This window comes from Callithrix jacchus, chromosome 5, assembly GCF_049354715.1.
Source record: "Callithrix jacchus isolate 240 chromosome 5, calJac240_pri, whole genome shotgun sequence".
In the NCBI taxonomy this organism is placed as follows: Eukaryota; Metazoa; Chordata; class Mammalia; order Primates; family Cebidae; genus Callithrix; species Callithrix jacchus.
Window position 1 is genome coordinate 32150964 of NC_133506.1, and position 17065 is coordinate 32168028.

Genomic DNA, 17065 nt, shown 5'->3' on the forward strand with positions numbered 1-17065 from the left:
GCTCTTTGTCAGAGTTTTCCCAACAGTTTCATTTGCTTATTTTGTTGCATGTAAAAACTTTAGAATGTCTTGTCCAATTCTGGGGTCGATTGGGGCATGGAACATCTGTATATTTGTTGGGACTAATTACATTTATCAGCAAACTTTGAAGAACGGTCAACTTCATGTGGCCGAATCGTCCTAAGAACCAACCTTTCCATCTGTTCCAGCTTTGTCACCTTTCCATGGTGCTGTGACAGTTGTCTCCTGCAGAGGGGAGAAGGCGTGCCAGCTCTGGGATGGTGGCTGTCCCAGGAAGAGGGAGGAGGCTAAGAACAGAACATGCTCCCCCACTCCATGGTGGTGGCAGGATGTTATTCTTACTACATCTGTTGATGGGCACGTGGTGTTTTTTATATACTATTTTCCTATATGAGATATTTTATAGTTTAAAAAATTAAAAAAAAACTTAGAAGTCAATTTTATTACAGCACTTTGGGAGTCCAAGGCAGGTGGATCACCTGAGGTTGGGAGTTGAAGACCAGCCTGACGAACATGGAGAAACCCCGTCTCTTCTAAAAATACAAAATTAGCTGGGCGTGGTGACACATGCCTGTAATCCCAGCTACTTGGGAGGCTGAGGCAGGAGAACTGCTTGAACCCGGAGGGCAGAGGTTTCAGTGAGCTGAGATCACGCGGGTGGCACTAGAGCCTGGGTGACAGCAAGACTGCCCCCCCCAAAAAGTCAATTTTAATAGAAAAGAATTTATTGCAAATACAGTGACTTTTTATATCACAGTAGTACATTCCAGTCAGCCATGTGGCCATAATTTATATACATTTCAAATATAAAACGATTTTTTTTTACATATAGTGCAGTTTCCAGTGTGATGACATTTCAATGCGAAAAAGATTGTGCATTTGCAATAAACAAACACCGTCATCCCTGAGTCCACAGACCTAAGACAAGGGTCCCTGGAGAAGGGGCTTCCCCTCCTTTCTTGCAGCGAGTGAAGCCTTTCCAGAATGTGTGTACACACCCACCCCCCACCAAGAGTTCTAGTAACCTAAGCTCAGAGCAAAACAGTAAAATGGCAGAACTGCAGAGCCCTGATTTTACATTTCAGTCTGACAGCAGGGTCAGAAGTACCACGTGGAAAGTGCTGTCCTTTGCTGCACCTTGCTGACAGCTCTGATACTCTGGCTCCAGTGAGTGGCAAAACTGGGGATTTTGCCAAGGGAGATTACTCAGACTGCTAATAAAAATGCAGGCCTTCCCAATGTGCATATTCCCCCACCTCTGTCTTGCCCAGGGCAGACCATTCATTAAATGTCTGGTGGGTGAAGAAATAATCCCAATCCTCAGATGTACCAGGACTCATGACTCATGAGCCATGGAAAATGGGCATCACGGTGGCTTAATTTAAAAGATGTGCTTCCTAATGAATCCTAGGAAACAGTCCATCTTTACACAGAGAGGGCTGCAGGGGCAATCCTGCTGACGAGTTTGTTGAGAGCGCGAACTTTTTCTTCCAAGATACGGCTTTGCTTCTCAGCACCTCGCTGCTTCTCCTCAGTGGCCTGAAGTGCTCTTGCCAGGTGGGCATTCTCCACGTACAGCTGCTTCAGCAGCAGGTCACACTTCGTGTTCTTTTCAAACTAGGGAGAAGAGGAAGCCATGCTTTGCGTGAGCCCAGTGGAGAAACGCTACAAATCAGCCTGCTCTCTTACCCTTTCATATTTATTCAGACCATAGTTTTGGGCTCTTAGAAATCTGACACCAATACTGGATTATTATTTTTTAGATGGAGTTTTGCTCTTTTGCCCAGGCTGGAGTGCAGTGGCATGATCTCAGCTCACTGCAACTTCCACCTGCAAGGTTCAAGTGATTCTCCTACCTCAGCCTCCTGGGTAGCTGGGATTACAGGTGCCTGCCACTGCACCCAGCTAATTTTTGTATTTTTAGTAGAGATGGGGTTTCACCATCTTGGCCCAGCTGGTCTCGAACTCATGACCTCATGATCTACCCGTCTCGGCCTTCCAAAGTGCTAGGATAAATACTGCATTATAATGATGTTTTGTTAACCTGGCATGAGGAAATTGAGAATCTGGGCTATGTGGTGGAGAAAACTTGAGGCAGGTTTGTGCAATGAAATAAGGACTTCAGGCCAAAGTGGACAGTCCTCAAAAGGCCCTGGGGCGGTCAGAAGTGTGAAACCGGTTTGTGTGCACTCTACTGACCGTGACGTCAGCAGAGACGTGAGCTGGTCACCACGCACGTGGCAGCCAGGCCGCATAGGTTCAGTGATAGGAATATGAGGCCGCGCTAGTCACCCACCCCTGTTGTGACCTCATTCGAGTTATGAGGGCACAGTGATCCCCGGAGTCGAGGTTCCTTAAATCCACACCGCATCCACTCACTCAACAAGCAGTTACTGAGCGTCCCCAGTACACCCCTGCTCCCAGGGAGCACAGCCTCTAACAGCTGGAGGGAGATGGAGAACAAATATGGACAGGCTCGGAGAAAACATCAGGGGCAGTGCTGGTGAGAGCAGTATTGTCCCATTTTGGTTGGGGTGAAAAGGAGCTGCTCGGTGAGGACATCTCAACACAGCCGCAGAAAACAAGGGAGTGAGCGCTAAGGCTTCTGGGCGTGAATATTCCAGGCAGAGAAAAGAGCAAGTGCAAGGGTTCTGTGGTGAGCACCTCTCAGGGCAACTGTGGGGCTGCCGGGAGGCTACTGCAGCTGCAGGGCACGGTTGAGGGGGAGGCAGAGGCATCAGAGCTTTGAGGCAGGGGGCTGGATCCTTGAAGGCCACTGTGAACACCATGCCTTTTACTCTGAGAGACACGGGAAGACTGGATGGTTCAGAGCGGAGGAGGGACAGGATTCAGTGTGTCTTTAAAGAACTGCATTGCTCCTGTGCAGAGAGAATATTAAGGGAGGAGATGAGGAAGGCAGCATGCCGGAGAAGGGTTAGTGAGAAGTAGCTGGGGTCTGTGTCCACTCTGAAGATGTGGCTATGGACTAGATGTGGACTTGGGATCATGGAGTGAGCCCTGATCCTAAGCTTTTGGACTGGAGCCACTGCCAGGGATAGCAGGTGAGATGTGCAGGCAGCTCCTTCAAGGGCATTTCTGTGAAGAGAAGCAAAAAACTGACAGGGCCGGGGAAGGGCTGGGAGCTCCTGAGGTTTGTGCACTGGTGGCAACGAGGCTCCAGGACAGCAGGGCAGCTACGGAGGCGGGTGCAGGACACAGGGAAGCCATTAGTGTGGAGGGTCCTGCAGGTCCTCTTTGGGTGCTTCTGATCTTCCAGTGAAACAAGCAGCAGACACAACTGAGAGATGAGGGAGTTAGAGGGTCAGAGAGGAGGGAAGGGATGGATCCCGTGCAGGGAGGGAGGGATGGGTACCCCACAGTGGGGAGGAGGTGAGTCCACTGCAGAGAATAGTGCCAGCAAGCAGGGGAGGGGACAGGTGCAGGACAGGCAGCACTGAGGCCCTGGGCTGTGGCCTAGGCTCAGGGCCAGGGCAGGTGTGCAGGAGCCACAGGATTTAACCAGAAGTCAGGTGTTGCTGGCGAGACAGGCAACTGAGTACTGTGGGTGTGTGAGAGGGAGAAAGGGTGAGAGGGACTGGAGGCACCAGCAAGGGACAGAGCTGGGCAGGGACGGGTGGCCCCAGAGAAGGACTGGGCACCTTCCACAAATGCCTCGTCTGGTTTGGGCTGAGCTCGGATCCATCATGTAGACCAATCCATACTGGGTCACGATGGAGCAAAAAACACTTCTCCAGGTTTTCACATTTTTCCTGATGTCTCCTAACACTGAATGTGGTCCACGGCCAGGCTTCTTGGGTGTGTGCACCCCACACCTGCCGGGCCCACCCACACCCTGCACCATCAGCCCTCGGGGCGCAGCACCTGCTGAGTTATACTGTGAACGTCTACGGACCAGATGAACTGTGGCACCTCATTTTTGGTCTTTGCTCCTTATAGTAGCCCGAGTGACTTTTCCCCCATTTTGGTTTCTTTTAAAAGATACATCCTAGCCGAGCACGGTGGCTCACGCTTGTAATCCCAGCACTTTGGGAGGCTGAGGTGGGCGGATCACAAGTTCAGGGGTTCAAGACCAGCCTGGTCAACATGGTGAAACCCTGTCTCTACTAAAAATACAAAAATTAGCCGGGCATGGTGGCGCATGCTTGTAATCCCAGCTACTCAGGAGGCTGAGGCAGGATCATTGCTTGAACCCGGGAGGTGGAGGTTGTGGTGAGCCAAGATCGCGCCATTGCACTCTAGCCTGGGCAACAGAGTGAGATTCTGTCTCAAAAAAAAAAAAAAAATCCTGTCATGCTTTTACTTAAAATCTCCCAATGCCTTCTAACTAACGTTATGATAAAACGCAAACCCCTGATCGTGGCTTCCAGGACACGCGTGATAGGCGCCGCCTACCTGAGCCCCACCAGTTCACACCAGCCATGGTAGCCTCCCCTTCTCGGGCTCCCCCAGCACATAAGGAGATGTGTGCATCTCCCACCCAGTAAGCCTTCCAAAATGCCATCTGGCCTCTGCTGAGGACACAGCTGGACCTTCCCATGCTGGTCAGTGGGCATCTGCCCAAAACTAGCTCTTCAAAGTGGCCTTGACCACTCCCTCAGATCCCTCCACCTCTATTCTCCCTCTCTCTCTCTTTTATTTGAGACAGAGTTTCGCTCTTTTGCCCAGCCTGGAGTACAGTGGTGCGATCTTGGCTCACTGCAATCTCCGCCTTCCAGTTTCAAGTGATTCTCCTGCCTCAGCCTCCCAAGGAGCTGCGATTACAGGTGCCCGCCACCACGCCCAGCTCTTTTTGTATTTCTAGCAAGACGGGGTTTCACCATGTTGGCCAGGCTGGTCTTGAACTCCTGACCTCATGTTCCACCGCGCCCTGTTCTCTCTTTCAGAGCACTACCACAGCGCAAGGTCATTTATGCGCTATGGAGCGTGTGCCTCTGTCTCCAGAGGGTCAGGTCCGGGATGCAGGCTCAGCCCTGCTTATCTCAGGTCTACCTAGGAAGGCTTTATAAGAGGTGCTCAAGGACGCCGGTGGATGAAGGATGAGGTCCTTTCTCAGTATATGTGAACACCCAAAGGCCAGATCTTAAAACCATTCCCAAAAGAAAATAAACGCAACGTGCACCTGCACCGTAGGGCATTGCATTTAGTTGCCTGGAGTTCTGTGACAAGACAGCCTCTCCCTATGTTAGCTGCCTGCTCACCCATGAAAGTGGAGAACGTTCAGAAGAGGACGTGGACACGGAAGCAGCAGTGCCCATCACTCACCTGCTCCTTCAGCTCATCCAGTTTCTCCTGGAGCAGCATTTCCATATTCTTCAGAATCATCTCCGCCTCTTCTGCTCGCTCTTCCGTGGCTTTCAGCTGTTTCTCATGTTCTTCCTACCATAAAAGAAGGTTACAGGCAGCCAGGCAGGGTGGCTCACACCTGTAATTCTGGCACTTTGGGAGGCCAAGGTGGGCGGATCACGAGGTCAGGAGATTGAGATAATCCTGGCCAACATGATGAAACCCCATGTCTACTAAAAATACAAAAATTAGCCGGGCGTGGTGGCAGGCGCCTCCAGTACCAGCTACTCGGGAGGCTGAGGCAGGAGGATCACTTGAATCCAGGAGGCGAAGGTTGAAGTGATCTGAGATTGTGCCACTGCACTCCAGCCTGGCAACAGAGTGAGACTCCATCTCAAAAAAACAAAAAAAAAGAAGGCCAGCACAGTGGCTCACACCTGTAATCCTAGCACTGTGGGAGGTCAAGGCAGGCCGACTGCCTGAGCTCAGGAGTCTGAGACCAGCTGAGGCAACACAGTCTCTATTGAGCAACCCCAACTCTACTAAAATATAAAAACTTAGCCAGGCGTGGTGGTGGGTGCCTGTAATCCCAGCTATGCAGGAGGCTGAGGCAGGAGAATCGCTTGAACCCAGGAGGTGGAGGTTGCAGTGAGCCGAGACTGCACCACTGCACTCCAGCCTGGGTGACAGAGTGAGACTGTGCCTCAAATATAAATAAGTAAAATGGAAATCAGCGCTAATGTACACGTCTCACGGTGTCCGTGGGTAACCGTTCATCCGTACAGAGCAATAGTTTAAAAATGTTCTGGCCAAACCACACAGCTTTCCTTTCTCTTTATAGTTCAGCGAGAATCAGCAGAGCCATTTGTCCTCAGAGAACTGTCCTAGGATTTTAACCACAAAGAACTCCAAAGTGAGCGTCCCTCGCCCCATCAGTGTCTTTTCCTGGGGGACTCTCATCAACTTTGTCAACAATGTAGCGTCACTTAACTTTGGCTCGACCGCTTTGTGTAATGAATGTGCAAGGTCGTTCTTCATGAGAATTTACACTTTACGAACATCAGATGTTACCCTCTTTTCAGGTCGTGTGCCAACTCCTTCTTCCGCCCTCTGGCTCCTGATTCCTCCTGAAGTCTGTCCCTGATGAATCAGGAACTACGTTGGGAATTTCAGTTATTCTCTCAGCCTTTTGAATTAAACTCTTGCATAGGGCACGGCTATGCCAGGACCCTTCAAGTGCTTTAAAAGTGACACTCACTGACGCCTCCCAATAAGCCTTTTAGGGAGCACCACAGCTAGGAGGACTTTACAGATGAGGAAACGGAGGCACAGAGAGGTTCACTTGCCCAAGGTCGCTCAGCTGGGAGGGGTAGGCAGGATCCCAGGCTCCACAACCCATGCTCCGAGCCAGTCATGGCCTGTGGCACCTTCCAGGCCCAGTCTGTCACCCTCTGCTCTCTGCCCTCGGCCTCTGGTCCCTGTTCCCTGGAACACGCCAAGTATCCCCTACCACGGGGCCTCTGCACCCACTGCTTTGTGCTGCACTCTGCCCAGTGACCAGGCACCACTCACCACCTGCTTTAGGTCTCATGGCCTCAGGGCCACCTGTGAGGCCTGGTCTGGCTTCCCCGTCCTCTCTACAGCCTTCCTCACATCTGACATGCTACATACGTGACTCAGGTATTTACACTTGGGCAGCTTCTGGGTAACCTGAGGACCAGTGGGCCTGCCTCACCCTCCTCATCAGCCAGCTCTTGCCGCATCCCGTCTCACCCGCTGTGCGTCCAGGCTTCTCCCGGCCCGCTCTCCCTGGAGACGGAGCAGGCGCTGCAGCTCAGCCACATGGTCCCGGGGCACCAGCTGACCCATCTGCTCCTGCAGCTGCCGGACCTCCTGCGAGTGCTGGGCCTGGGCCTGCCTCAGCCTCAGGTGAGCTCCCTGCACCTGCACAGGAGGAGACACAGTTCTCGTGAGGCTGCTGAGACGCGCACAGTGGGTAGGGTACCCACTCCATCCAAGGACACCCCCACCTGCAAGGGGAAGGTAGCCATGAGCTCCTGAGTATGTGGCAGCACCTGGGAATTTAGAGGGAGCCCATTTCTTTGGAATTTGGACAGCAAGCTGCTGTCAGCCAGCACTTCCACGCAGTGCAGTGTGAGAGTGCAGAAAACAGGTCCACCATCCTGAAAACAGCGACACTGACTTCCTGTAAGACCCACAGACCCGCTGCTGCGTCCAGTGTCAGCTTTCAGCAAACCTGGCTGGAGCCTGATTCTTTTCAAACTGACCCACGCCAGTCCTTCCAGCGGAGAGCTCACACCGAAACACGGCTACACCGGCCACACTCTACCCAGACCACAGGGACCACTAACGGAAGGTGGGGCCGGGGCTCGAACTCCTGGCAGCACCTGGTTTCCCAGACAGCATCGTCCGCCGGGGTTGGGCAAAGTCATTATAGTGAACTGTGCGCCACTCACTGCGCCAGCCCCTTCATTAAGCAGCTCGAGGCAACACAACTTACATCCAGCCAACTGGAGGCTTCACTGGGATTTCCTCGGCACCCTTTAAACTGGCCACACCACCTTACTCACCTGAGATCCCACAGACAGGAGTGGGAGTCACGTTCCATCCGGAGTCACATTTGGGTCGGCCTGACATCACCACATGGTGGAGAGAGGGAAGGCCCTGCCCTGCGCCCACACTGCCAGGTCCAGCTTCCTTTCAGCAGTCCCTGCACTGACCCAGCTGTGCTGGGGGCCATCTCAGGGGGCCAGGTAAAGCCCACCTTTCTTTAAGGCAGGGGTCACCCCAGAGAGATGCATTTTGCAGGCCCTGGAGGGCAGCTTATGGGCTGCGATAGAAAGGAACATCCCCCCAAACGCAGCCTTCTCCCAAAGGCTCAGTCCAGACACTGGCTGCCACCCCCAAGCCTGCTGGACTCCCAGGCATCAAGCACATCTACTCACCCAAGAAGGCTCTGGACCTGTGCCCCAACTCCCTGGGCTCTGATGCTCACGGGTCCTCAGACTGCAGCACCCCTCACAGAGCCAGCTAAGCCCCTCCATAACGAGGCCAGGGTCCAGCCCAAGGGGGGTCTCTGCCTATGGTCATCTATGAACAGAGATGTCCAGTGCTCTTCATCTCCTTCCTCGGCAATGTGAGATGGGCCACATCTAGAGACCTTGCCCGACAGTCACAGGGACAAGGAAAGACGTCCCCAGGGGAGCACCAGAAACAAGGACATTTGTGTTCTGGGTGCTGGGGTGAGGCAGAGCCTTGGATGGGACATCATCTCCCACCCTGAGTGCAGCCACCCTTCCCACCTTCCCGTGGAGGAGGCCCTGTGAGTCCCCGTCCCTCTGCTCTCCGAGCTCCCCTGTGAGGCACCATCCCTCCCGTCTGCTCTGGCCTCTGGGGCCTTCCTCCTCTGAGCCACACAGAGGCATGACAGTGACTGCCTTGGCTTCCCTCCCACAGGGAAAGGGTGGCCACATCAGCTTCAGGCCTAGCCTCTTGTGGCCACTCTCAGGGAGCCCCATCTGCCTTTTCCAGAATTTCCTGGGCTACCCTGGAAGCCTCCTCCACCTTCCTGATACTGGCAGCCATGTGCTTTGGTGCGGGGGGTGGGGGTGGGGTGTCTTCCTCTAAATCAAGAGGAAAAGGGGAGCAACACACAAGGCTGCAGGACAGACTCAGGGAGGTGCTTTCCGACTGACAGGCTGCGGGCGGGCATGGCCCCAGGGATGTAGAACTCTTGCCTTTTCAGTTGAGTCTTACTCCTCAGCCTCAAAGGACTCGAACTTTGAATGGCCCAGGCAATTTTCCAGGGTTCCTTTCAGACTCAAAAGCAGAGAAGGGTGCTCAAACAGCAGTGCCTCTAGGAAGCTGACTGCCTGTAGCTGCAAGGCCAAGAGCCTACAGGAGCCCCAAAAGCAGCTCGGAAAGCCCTGGGGTCCGTGCCCAGCTGACCCCTCTGTGCTCAGGACGTCTAGGGGGTGCCTCTGCACAGGGCACCAGGGCCAGCACTGGGGGACTCAGCCAAGCCTCATAGGCAAGCGGGGAGACACCCTGTCCCACAGCCCCCAAGCTTCCAAGTGTGCCCACACCCGTGTCCACACTGGGCACTCGCTCTCCAGGCACCTTTGGCCATCGCGCACCTGCTCTTCCCCTCCCCTTTGAGCTGGCTCCCCTCCCAGAGGACCCTGCTCTGCTCCCCCTGAGCAGGCTGTCTGTCCCAGACCACGAGCCCCTGCCACCACAGCCCAGCCTCCTGGGCCTGCACCTTCCCCGCCTCTCACCTGTGGAGCCAGCAGGTGTGGCACCTGGAGGCAGGGGCAGAGGCCAGTGTCACACATGCCCATCAGTGTACATGTCACCCCGCCCCCAGGGTTGGGCCGGCTGCCTTGGTTCTGATGACAGTTCCTGGGCTTGCCTCTGGCTTCTCCATTCTGTGGAGGCCTCGCCCAAAGGCATGATGACCACATTCCTTCCCTTGTGAGTAAACTGAGTCACCACTCTCCATGGGACTTGCTCACAGTCAAACCAACCATGCCCTGGGAGCAGCTTTGGTCCTGGGCCCAGTAAGCACCTGGCCAGCTGTGTCCAGGCCAGCTTAACAACCTCTCTGGGCTGGAGAAGGCCTGGCATTGGCACTGCAGTGAGGCCGCTCCCGGGTGGAACTGGACCCAGTGCCTCCAGCCATCACTCACACCCACCTGGCCTTGACTTTCCTCAAGGGTCTGGGTCAGCTCTGCCTGTGACAGTCGCATGCTCTGACATTCCTGATTCAGGCGTTCAAGTTCAACTTCCAGTTTTTGGATTTGGTCACTCTATTTTAAAAAAATCAATTGCAAAAGTCAAGAAGTATCTTATCAGTCTGGTACATAATTTGTGCAGAAACTTCAGAAATTATAGAAAAGAAAAAAATTACAAACTTTAAATCCCCATGAACCCACCAGCCAAGGCCGGGCCCCTCCTCTGCACACGCATCTCCCTGGGAGACAGTGTCGGGTGCACCCGCATTGCAGGACGCGCGTCCTCCTCGCACAGCAAGAGCATTTCCCAGGGCATTAATTATGATTGAAAACATGGTTTTCAATGGCTGTGTTGCGACCCAGACTCCCTCGGCCCATTTCTGTTCTGCTATTACAGACAGCACAGCCAGGAAGATGCTGCAGCTGAATCTCTCCAAGAGGCTCTCGGAAACATCCCCATCGGAACCATGAGGTCAAAGCCTGTGGACTTTCTCCGACCTCTAAGTGTGTATTTTGCCAAACCGCCCTCTGGGAACTTTGTACCAATTCATTCCTCTGTCAGCAGCATGTAAAGCTATTCTATTTTTTTGTTTGTTTGTTTTTGAGACAGAGTCTGCTCTGTCGCCCAGGCTAGAGTGCAATGTTAAGATACTGGCTCACTGCACCCTCTGCCTCCTGGTTCAAGCCATTCTCCTGCCTCAGCCTCCCAAGTAGCTGTGATTACAGGTGCCTGCTACCACGCCCAGCTAATTTTTTCTATTTTTAGTAGAGAGGGGGTTTCAGCATGTTGGTCAGGATGGTCTTGATCTCTTGACCTCGTGATCCGCCTGTCTCGGCCTCCCAAGGTGCTGGGATTACAGGTGTGAGCCACCGCGCCTGGCCTCTGCTATTTTCTTTATATACTGGGATTTGCCAACACAGCTCAGTCTACCTATTTCTCCAGGGCATGCTTTGGAAGTCCCTCACTCTGCTGCTGGGTGGCACCTCCCTTCAGGTCCTCAGGGTGTGTCCTGACCCGTGTGCAGCTGTCTCCCCACCCTGCAGCTCCCAGCCTCCTGTGGAGCCTGGATGGAGCCACCTGCAGCTGGGGCCACCCACCTGCTGCTGCCAGCTGCATGCCACCTCCTCCAGGCTCTGTGTTAACAGCTGAATGGTCACACGATGCTCCTCGTTTTGGGTCTGGTGGGTAGAAGCCTCCTGTCCCAGTTGAAGAACCCTGTCATTGAGCTGGGATAACTGATCCTTGTAGTTCTGATTCTAGGGGGAAAAAGTTTTTAATGTTTATTTTTTATATATATATATATTTGCCCATCATTGGCTATCTTTTGATTAAGTAGTTTTTTGTTTTGTTTTTCAAGACAGGCTCTCGCTCTGTTGCCCAGGCTGCAGTGCAGTGGCACATTCATGGTTCACTGCAGCCTTGACCTGCTGGGCTCAAGTGATCCTCCTGCCTCAGCCTCCCAAGTAGCTGGGACCACAGGCATGCGCCACCATGCCCACATAGTTTTTTTGTTGTTGTTTTGGTTTTTTAGTAGAGACAGGGTGTCTCTCTGTGTCACCCAGGCTGGTCTTGAACTCCTAGCCTCAAGGGAACATCCCACCTCAGCCTTCCATAGTGCAGGGATTACAGGGGTGAGCCACTGAGCCCAGCCCCGCCTTGCCCCCTAAAATACTTTTAAGCCAGCAGCTCAATTCATATCATTGTAATTGCTCTCAACCAGGTACAGCTTTGCTCCTGAGGAAATGTCTGGCCACGTCTCCAGGAGTTTTTGGTGATCACAGCTGGAGACACAGGAAGCTGTGGGCACCAACTGCATGGGGGCATTTGATGCACTACGGTGCAGATGATCTGGACCCAGACACCACCACTGCCGACGACAGGACGCCCTGCTCCAGCCCCTGGGAGAAACACATCTAGACCTCCAGAGGGGAGAATATGCCATTAGCGTCCAAACCACTGTTCGGAAGACCCTTCATGTTTTTCTCATTTTCTCCAGGATTACTTTAATATATTCAAAAATAGTTAGCAATTTTAATGAAAAAAGCAACCTATTTAAACTTGAGGTATATTAATCTCTCCCAAGTCTCCTCTGATCTCTCATTGAACACACAGGTGTAGCTCTCAAATTGTCTATTTTGCTTTCTCTCAATAGCACCCCCCACAGAGAGTGGATTTCAGCAAATGTTCACTGGGTGAACCCGTGAGGGCACCGTGCAGGGAAATGGCGGTGGGAAAGTAACCATGTGGTCTGCGGCATGGAGGCTCTGCTGTCCAGTCACCTGTCAGACACCTTCACGCAACCACATTTCTGCTCACCTGCCTTTACCCACTGCCGCTCCCAGGGGTCCTCTGACCCACCCTCAGCACAATCAGCCACACACATGCCACCTTCCCAGAGTGACGCCAACAACCACTGCCTTTGCTTTTACAGGTTTTTCAGGCACATAAGGAAACTGGGACGTTGCTTCCATTTTGATTTACTCAAGATTAGCAAGTCCATTTTTCTCCTGACAATTCCTTGCAAATTAACCTTACCTCATCCCTTCCCTGGAACCTAGGGCCCGAGGTTAAGAGAAGTTTTCCCTGTGACATACGCGGGTGGCAGTCATGCCTGGTATAGAGCTCTCTTGTTTTATTACACTGTACTGTGAAAATCGGAATTGTTTTAATATTGACACATACTCACTTTGTCCTCTAAAGACAGCCTGGATTTCATGAGTAGAAATGGAATCTTCCTTCGGTTTTTGAGATAAACACAACAGATTTTCTTCTATTCATCTTTAACATTTAAACTCCTCATTTTGGTGGCTGGGTGCTGTGGCTCATGCCTGTAATCCCAGAACTTTGGGAGGCCAAGGTGGAAGGATCACCTGAGGTCAGGAGTTTGAAACCAGCCTGGCCAGTGTGGCCAAACCCCATCTCTACTAAAAATACAAAAATCAGCTGGGCGTGGTGCCACAGGCCTGCAATCCCAGCTACTCAGAAGCTAAGACAGGAGAACTGCTTGAACTCGGGAGGCAGAGGATGCAGTGAGCCAGGATCATGCCACTGCATTCCGGCTGGGGCGACAGAGCAAGACTCTGTCTCAAAACACACACATACACACACACACACACACACACACACACACACACACCTCTTCATGTGGGAATAATTTCACACTTACAGAACATGACCAAGGAAACCCACCTGCCTTTAATCCCAGCTCCTAGCCAACAGCACCCCTCCCATCTGTTTTGCCCCCAACACACACAGGTGTGCACACAATGTCTTCCTCCACAGCCACCTGCCTCCCGGGGACAGCAGCTCTCACATGGCTGCCGTGCAGCTACTGCTTCAGGACAGTGGCCCTGATGTCCCCACACTGCGCTTTGTAAATGAGCCTGGCAGCATCCTTCCTGGCACAGAATCAGCTGGGCCAGGCCCTGTCCTGTTGTTTTAGCCTCCTCAAATGTGGAATGTCTCCTCGGCCTCTGCTGTGACCTTGACATTTTTTGACAAATACAATTCCACCCTCTCCCATTTGGGGTTTGTCTGGTGCTTCCTTGTGACTCAGGTGATGCGTTCCTGGGCAGACACTGCACAGGGAGCTGCATCAGGAGGCAGATATGTCACCTGCCCCTGGTGACGTTCACACTGGCCACCCCTTTAATTGCAAACTTGCATTCATCTGGCTTTCACTCAGAAGCCAACGTGAGATGTCAGCAGTTGTATCCTGGGCACATGGTGTCCCACATCAAAGCACTGAAGGGACCCTGCAGGGGACATGTTGTCCAAAGAAGACTCCAGCAGCCTCTTCTCTTCCATCCCACATCCTCTTCTGCAACGTGACATGGACACCTGCCCATCAGAGAAGCCTCCCCATGGCTCCAGGGACTCAATGGGAATAATGAGGAGTGACTTCCGAGGAGGGCTTGGGAGCTACGAACCCCCCACCAGCTGCCCTGGAACACTCGCTCCCTGACACCCCCTCATGACACTCCCTGCAGGCCCAGCCCCATGAGGATAGGCCCAAGACAGACATGAGCAGAAGGGGTCCCCAGACCACTCCAGCCCTGGCCATTAGGTCACCCCAGCTGTCCAGCCTTCCCAGCTGAGGCCCCAGTGTTACAGAGCAGGGACGGCTATCCAGACCATGCCTGACCCATGACCCACAGGTGCATGAGTACAATCAAGGTGCTGGTTTATGCCAGCAAGTTGAACTTGTAACTAAACACAACTGAACAGTGATGGTTACACAAATGCAGCACCCCCAGCTGCGTCCTACTGCCAGAAAACCTTCTGTGCAGGACACTTTCTAATGGCTGGAGAAATGAGAATTGGTATGAATACTGGATATGAGGTACTACTGCTAAGTTGCTTTTTTTTTTGTAGTCTGAGTCTTGTTCTGTTGCCGGGCTGGAGTGCAGTGACACGATCTCGGCTCACTGCAACCTCTGCCTCCCGGGTTCAAGCAACTCTCTGCCTCAGCTTCCCAAGTAGCTGGGGTTACAGGCACCCACCACCACACCCAGCTAATTTTTGTATTTTTAGTGCAGATGAGGTTTCACCATGTTTGTCAGGCTTGTCTCAAACTCTTGACCTTATGATCTACCTGCCTTGGCCTCCCAAAGTGCTGGGATTACAGGCGTGAGCCACCATGCCGGCCCAACTAAGTTTCTTAAGTGTGACAGCACTCCTTCAGTGTGGTGGGACAGGAGATATGCACTTCCTTTTAAGAGATGCCTGTTAAAATATTTAGGAGTGGAATATCATGACATCCGAAACATTTTATTACTGTCATTATTAGAGACAAAGTTCTCACTCTGTCACTCAGGCTGGAGTAGTGGTGCGATCGTCGCTCACTGTAGCCTCAACCTCCCAAGCTCAAGCCATCCTCCCATCTCAGCCTCCCGAGTAGCTGCCACTACAGGCACTCAGCTAATGTTTCTTTTTTTTTGTAGAGATGGGGTTTCGTCATGTAGCCCAGGCTGGTCTTCAACTCCTGGGCTCAAGTGATCCGCCCGCCCTGGCCTCCCAAAATGCAGACATTACAGGCATGAGACACTGCACCCAGTCTGTAACTTACCTTCAAATGGTTCAGCATACACACACACACACACACACACACACACGTACAAGTGAAATAGACATGAACAGAACTAAAGCACACAGGCAATGTCAATCAGTGTTGTGGTATGTGGGTAATAACTCCATGCTCTTTCAACTTTCCTTTGTTTAAAGTTTTTCATAATAAAATTTTTGGGGTAAGCAGGGCACAGTGGCTCACACCTATACTCCCAGCGCTTTGGGAGGCTGAGGCAGGGAGACAACTTGAGATCAAGACCAGATTGGCCAAAAAGGTGAAACCTCATCTCTAACTAATAATACAAAAATTATCCAGTTTGTTGGTACACGCCTGTAATCCCAGCTACAAGGGAGGCTGAGGCAGAAGAATTGCTTGAACTCGGGAGGTGGAGATTTCAGTGAGCTGACATCGCATTACTGCACTCCAGCCTGGGTGATAGAATAAAAATGTGTTTCAAAGAAAAACCCCAAAATTTGGGGGATGGCTGGGCACAGTGTTTGATGCCTATAATCCCAGCACGTTGGGAAGCTGAAGCTGGAGGACTGCTTGAGACCAGGAGTTCAAGAGCAACCTTGGAAACATAGTGAGACCCTCTCTCTACTAAGAATACAAAAGATGAGCTGAGCATGCCTCAGTGCACCTGTGGTCCCAACTACTTGTGGGGCTGAGGTAGGAGGACTGCTTGAGCCTGGGAGGCTGCAGTGAGCCCTGATCTCACCACTGCACTCCAGCCTGGTTGACAGAGGCAGACTTTGTTCCAAAAAAAAAAAAAAAAAAAAAAAGAGGAGAAAAAGAACAAATGAATACCGACAGTCTATTTACAAAGGTGCCACAGGGAGGCTGGAAAGTCACAGGTGGGCAGCTGCTCTGGGCCCCGGAAAGCTCCAGACGGGTCATCTCCACAAGCAGCTGGGCCTCAGGACAATGTGGAGTCTCAGGCACTCACCACACAGAGGAGCTCCCAGTGTGGGAGCCGAGGCACTGCCTGCCTCCCAACGTTTGTGAGAAGCTTCTAGACCAAAACACCAAAGGGACCCTGCAGGGGACGCCTGTGGTTCCGACTATCATGTGCCACACAATTCTGAACATCCTTGGGACCAACAGCAGACCGACTGTGGTCACAGCCACACTCATTTCCTGACTTTGATGGGGCCTGGGAGCTGGTCAGCAACTCACTCTCAACTTTTTTTTTTTTTTATTGCATTTTAGGTTTTGGGGTACATGTGCAGAACATGCAAAATAGACAAATGGGACCTAATCAAACTCCACAGCTTCTGCACGGGTAAAGAAACAGTCACTAGAGTGAATCGGCAACCAACTCTCAACTCTTTTAGAAGAACATTCTCTACTTCCTCTTTTAAGTTTAAAATGATTTCAAAGTAATATAAAAAAAGGAAGGGTGTCATAAGCTCTGTGCCAGGCATTGATACGTCACCTGTCTGCTGAGTGCCTCTGTCTCAGAGCAGGCCTTTTCATTGTCTTTCTTTAAAACCTCAATTTCTTTCCTGTTGAAGAAGCAAAATTAACAGTGATACCACTTGTGGCCGACCACTGCTCACCCTGGGTAAGAGCAGAATGCAGGTTTGCAGCCACAGCACAGACGCTCACACCTGCCCCTGGCATTCTCCAGCCCCTCTTGGTCCCTGCTGCTTCGGCTGCTAATGATGATGACAATCCCGTCCTAATCCCAAACCACGAAGACTTTAGGAACGTGAAACTGTCCATTACCAGAGCGCTGACACACTGCCAGCACCGTCAGAACGCACGCCCTGCGTGACATTTCTCAACCAAATGCATGAATATTTCTTCTGTGAAACATGTAACACTTCATTCAATAGAGTGAATGGGAACAGACGGGCACCTGCAGAGGCTGCTAACAGCAGGGTCCCGACAGACGCGGGAAATCCAGAGGAAAAA

General features: G+C 52.2%; 1 protein-coding gene across 50 annotated transcripts in view; it reads right to left on the reverse strand.

The window, feature by feature from the left end:
• Positions 1-728: 728 nt before the first annotated feature.
• Positions 729-17065, reverse strand: part of NINL (ninein like) — a 136995-nt gene continuing 120658 nt past the window's right edge. For 35 of the 50 annotated variants that reach the window (XM_078371570.1, XM_078371556.1, XM_078371540.1 and 32 more), the window contains 7 exons: positions 16584-16653; positions 11178-11336; positions 10041-10154; positions 7099-7269; positions 6397-6465; positions 5305-5418; positions 729-1638 (listed from right to left, as the gene is read on the reverse strand). In XM_078371570.1, coding sequence (XP_078227696.1) covers positions 1447-1638; positions 5305-5418; positions 6397-6465; positions 7099-7269; positions 10041-10154; positions 11178-11336; positions 16584-16653 — 889 coding nt within the window. In that variant the 3' untranslated portion in view covers positions 729-1446. The remainder of the gene's footprint in view (positions 1639-5304; positions 5419-6396; positions 6466-7098; positions 7270-10040; positions 10155-11177; positions 11337-16583; positions 16654-17065) is intronic. The other 15 variants (XM_078371575.1, XM_078371549.1, XM_078371545.1 and 12 more) reach the window with 1 other exon arrangement.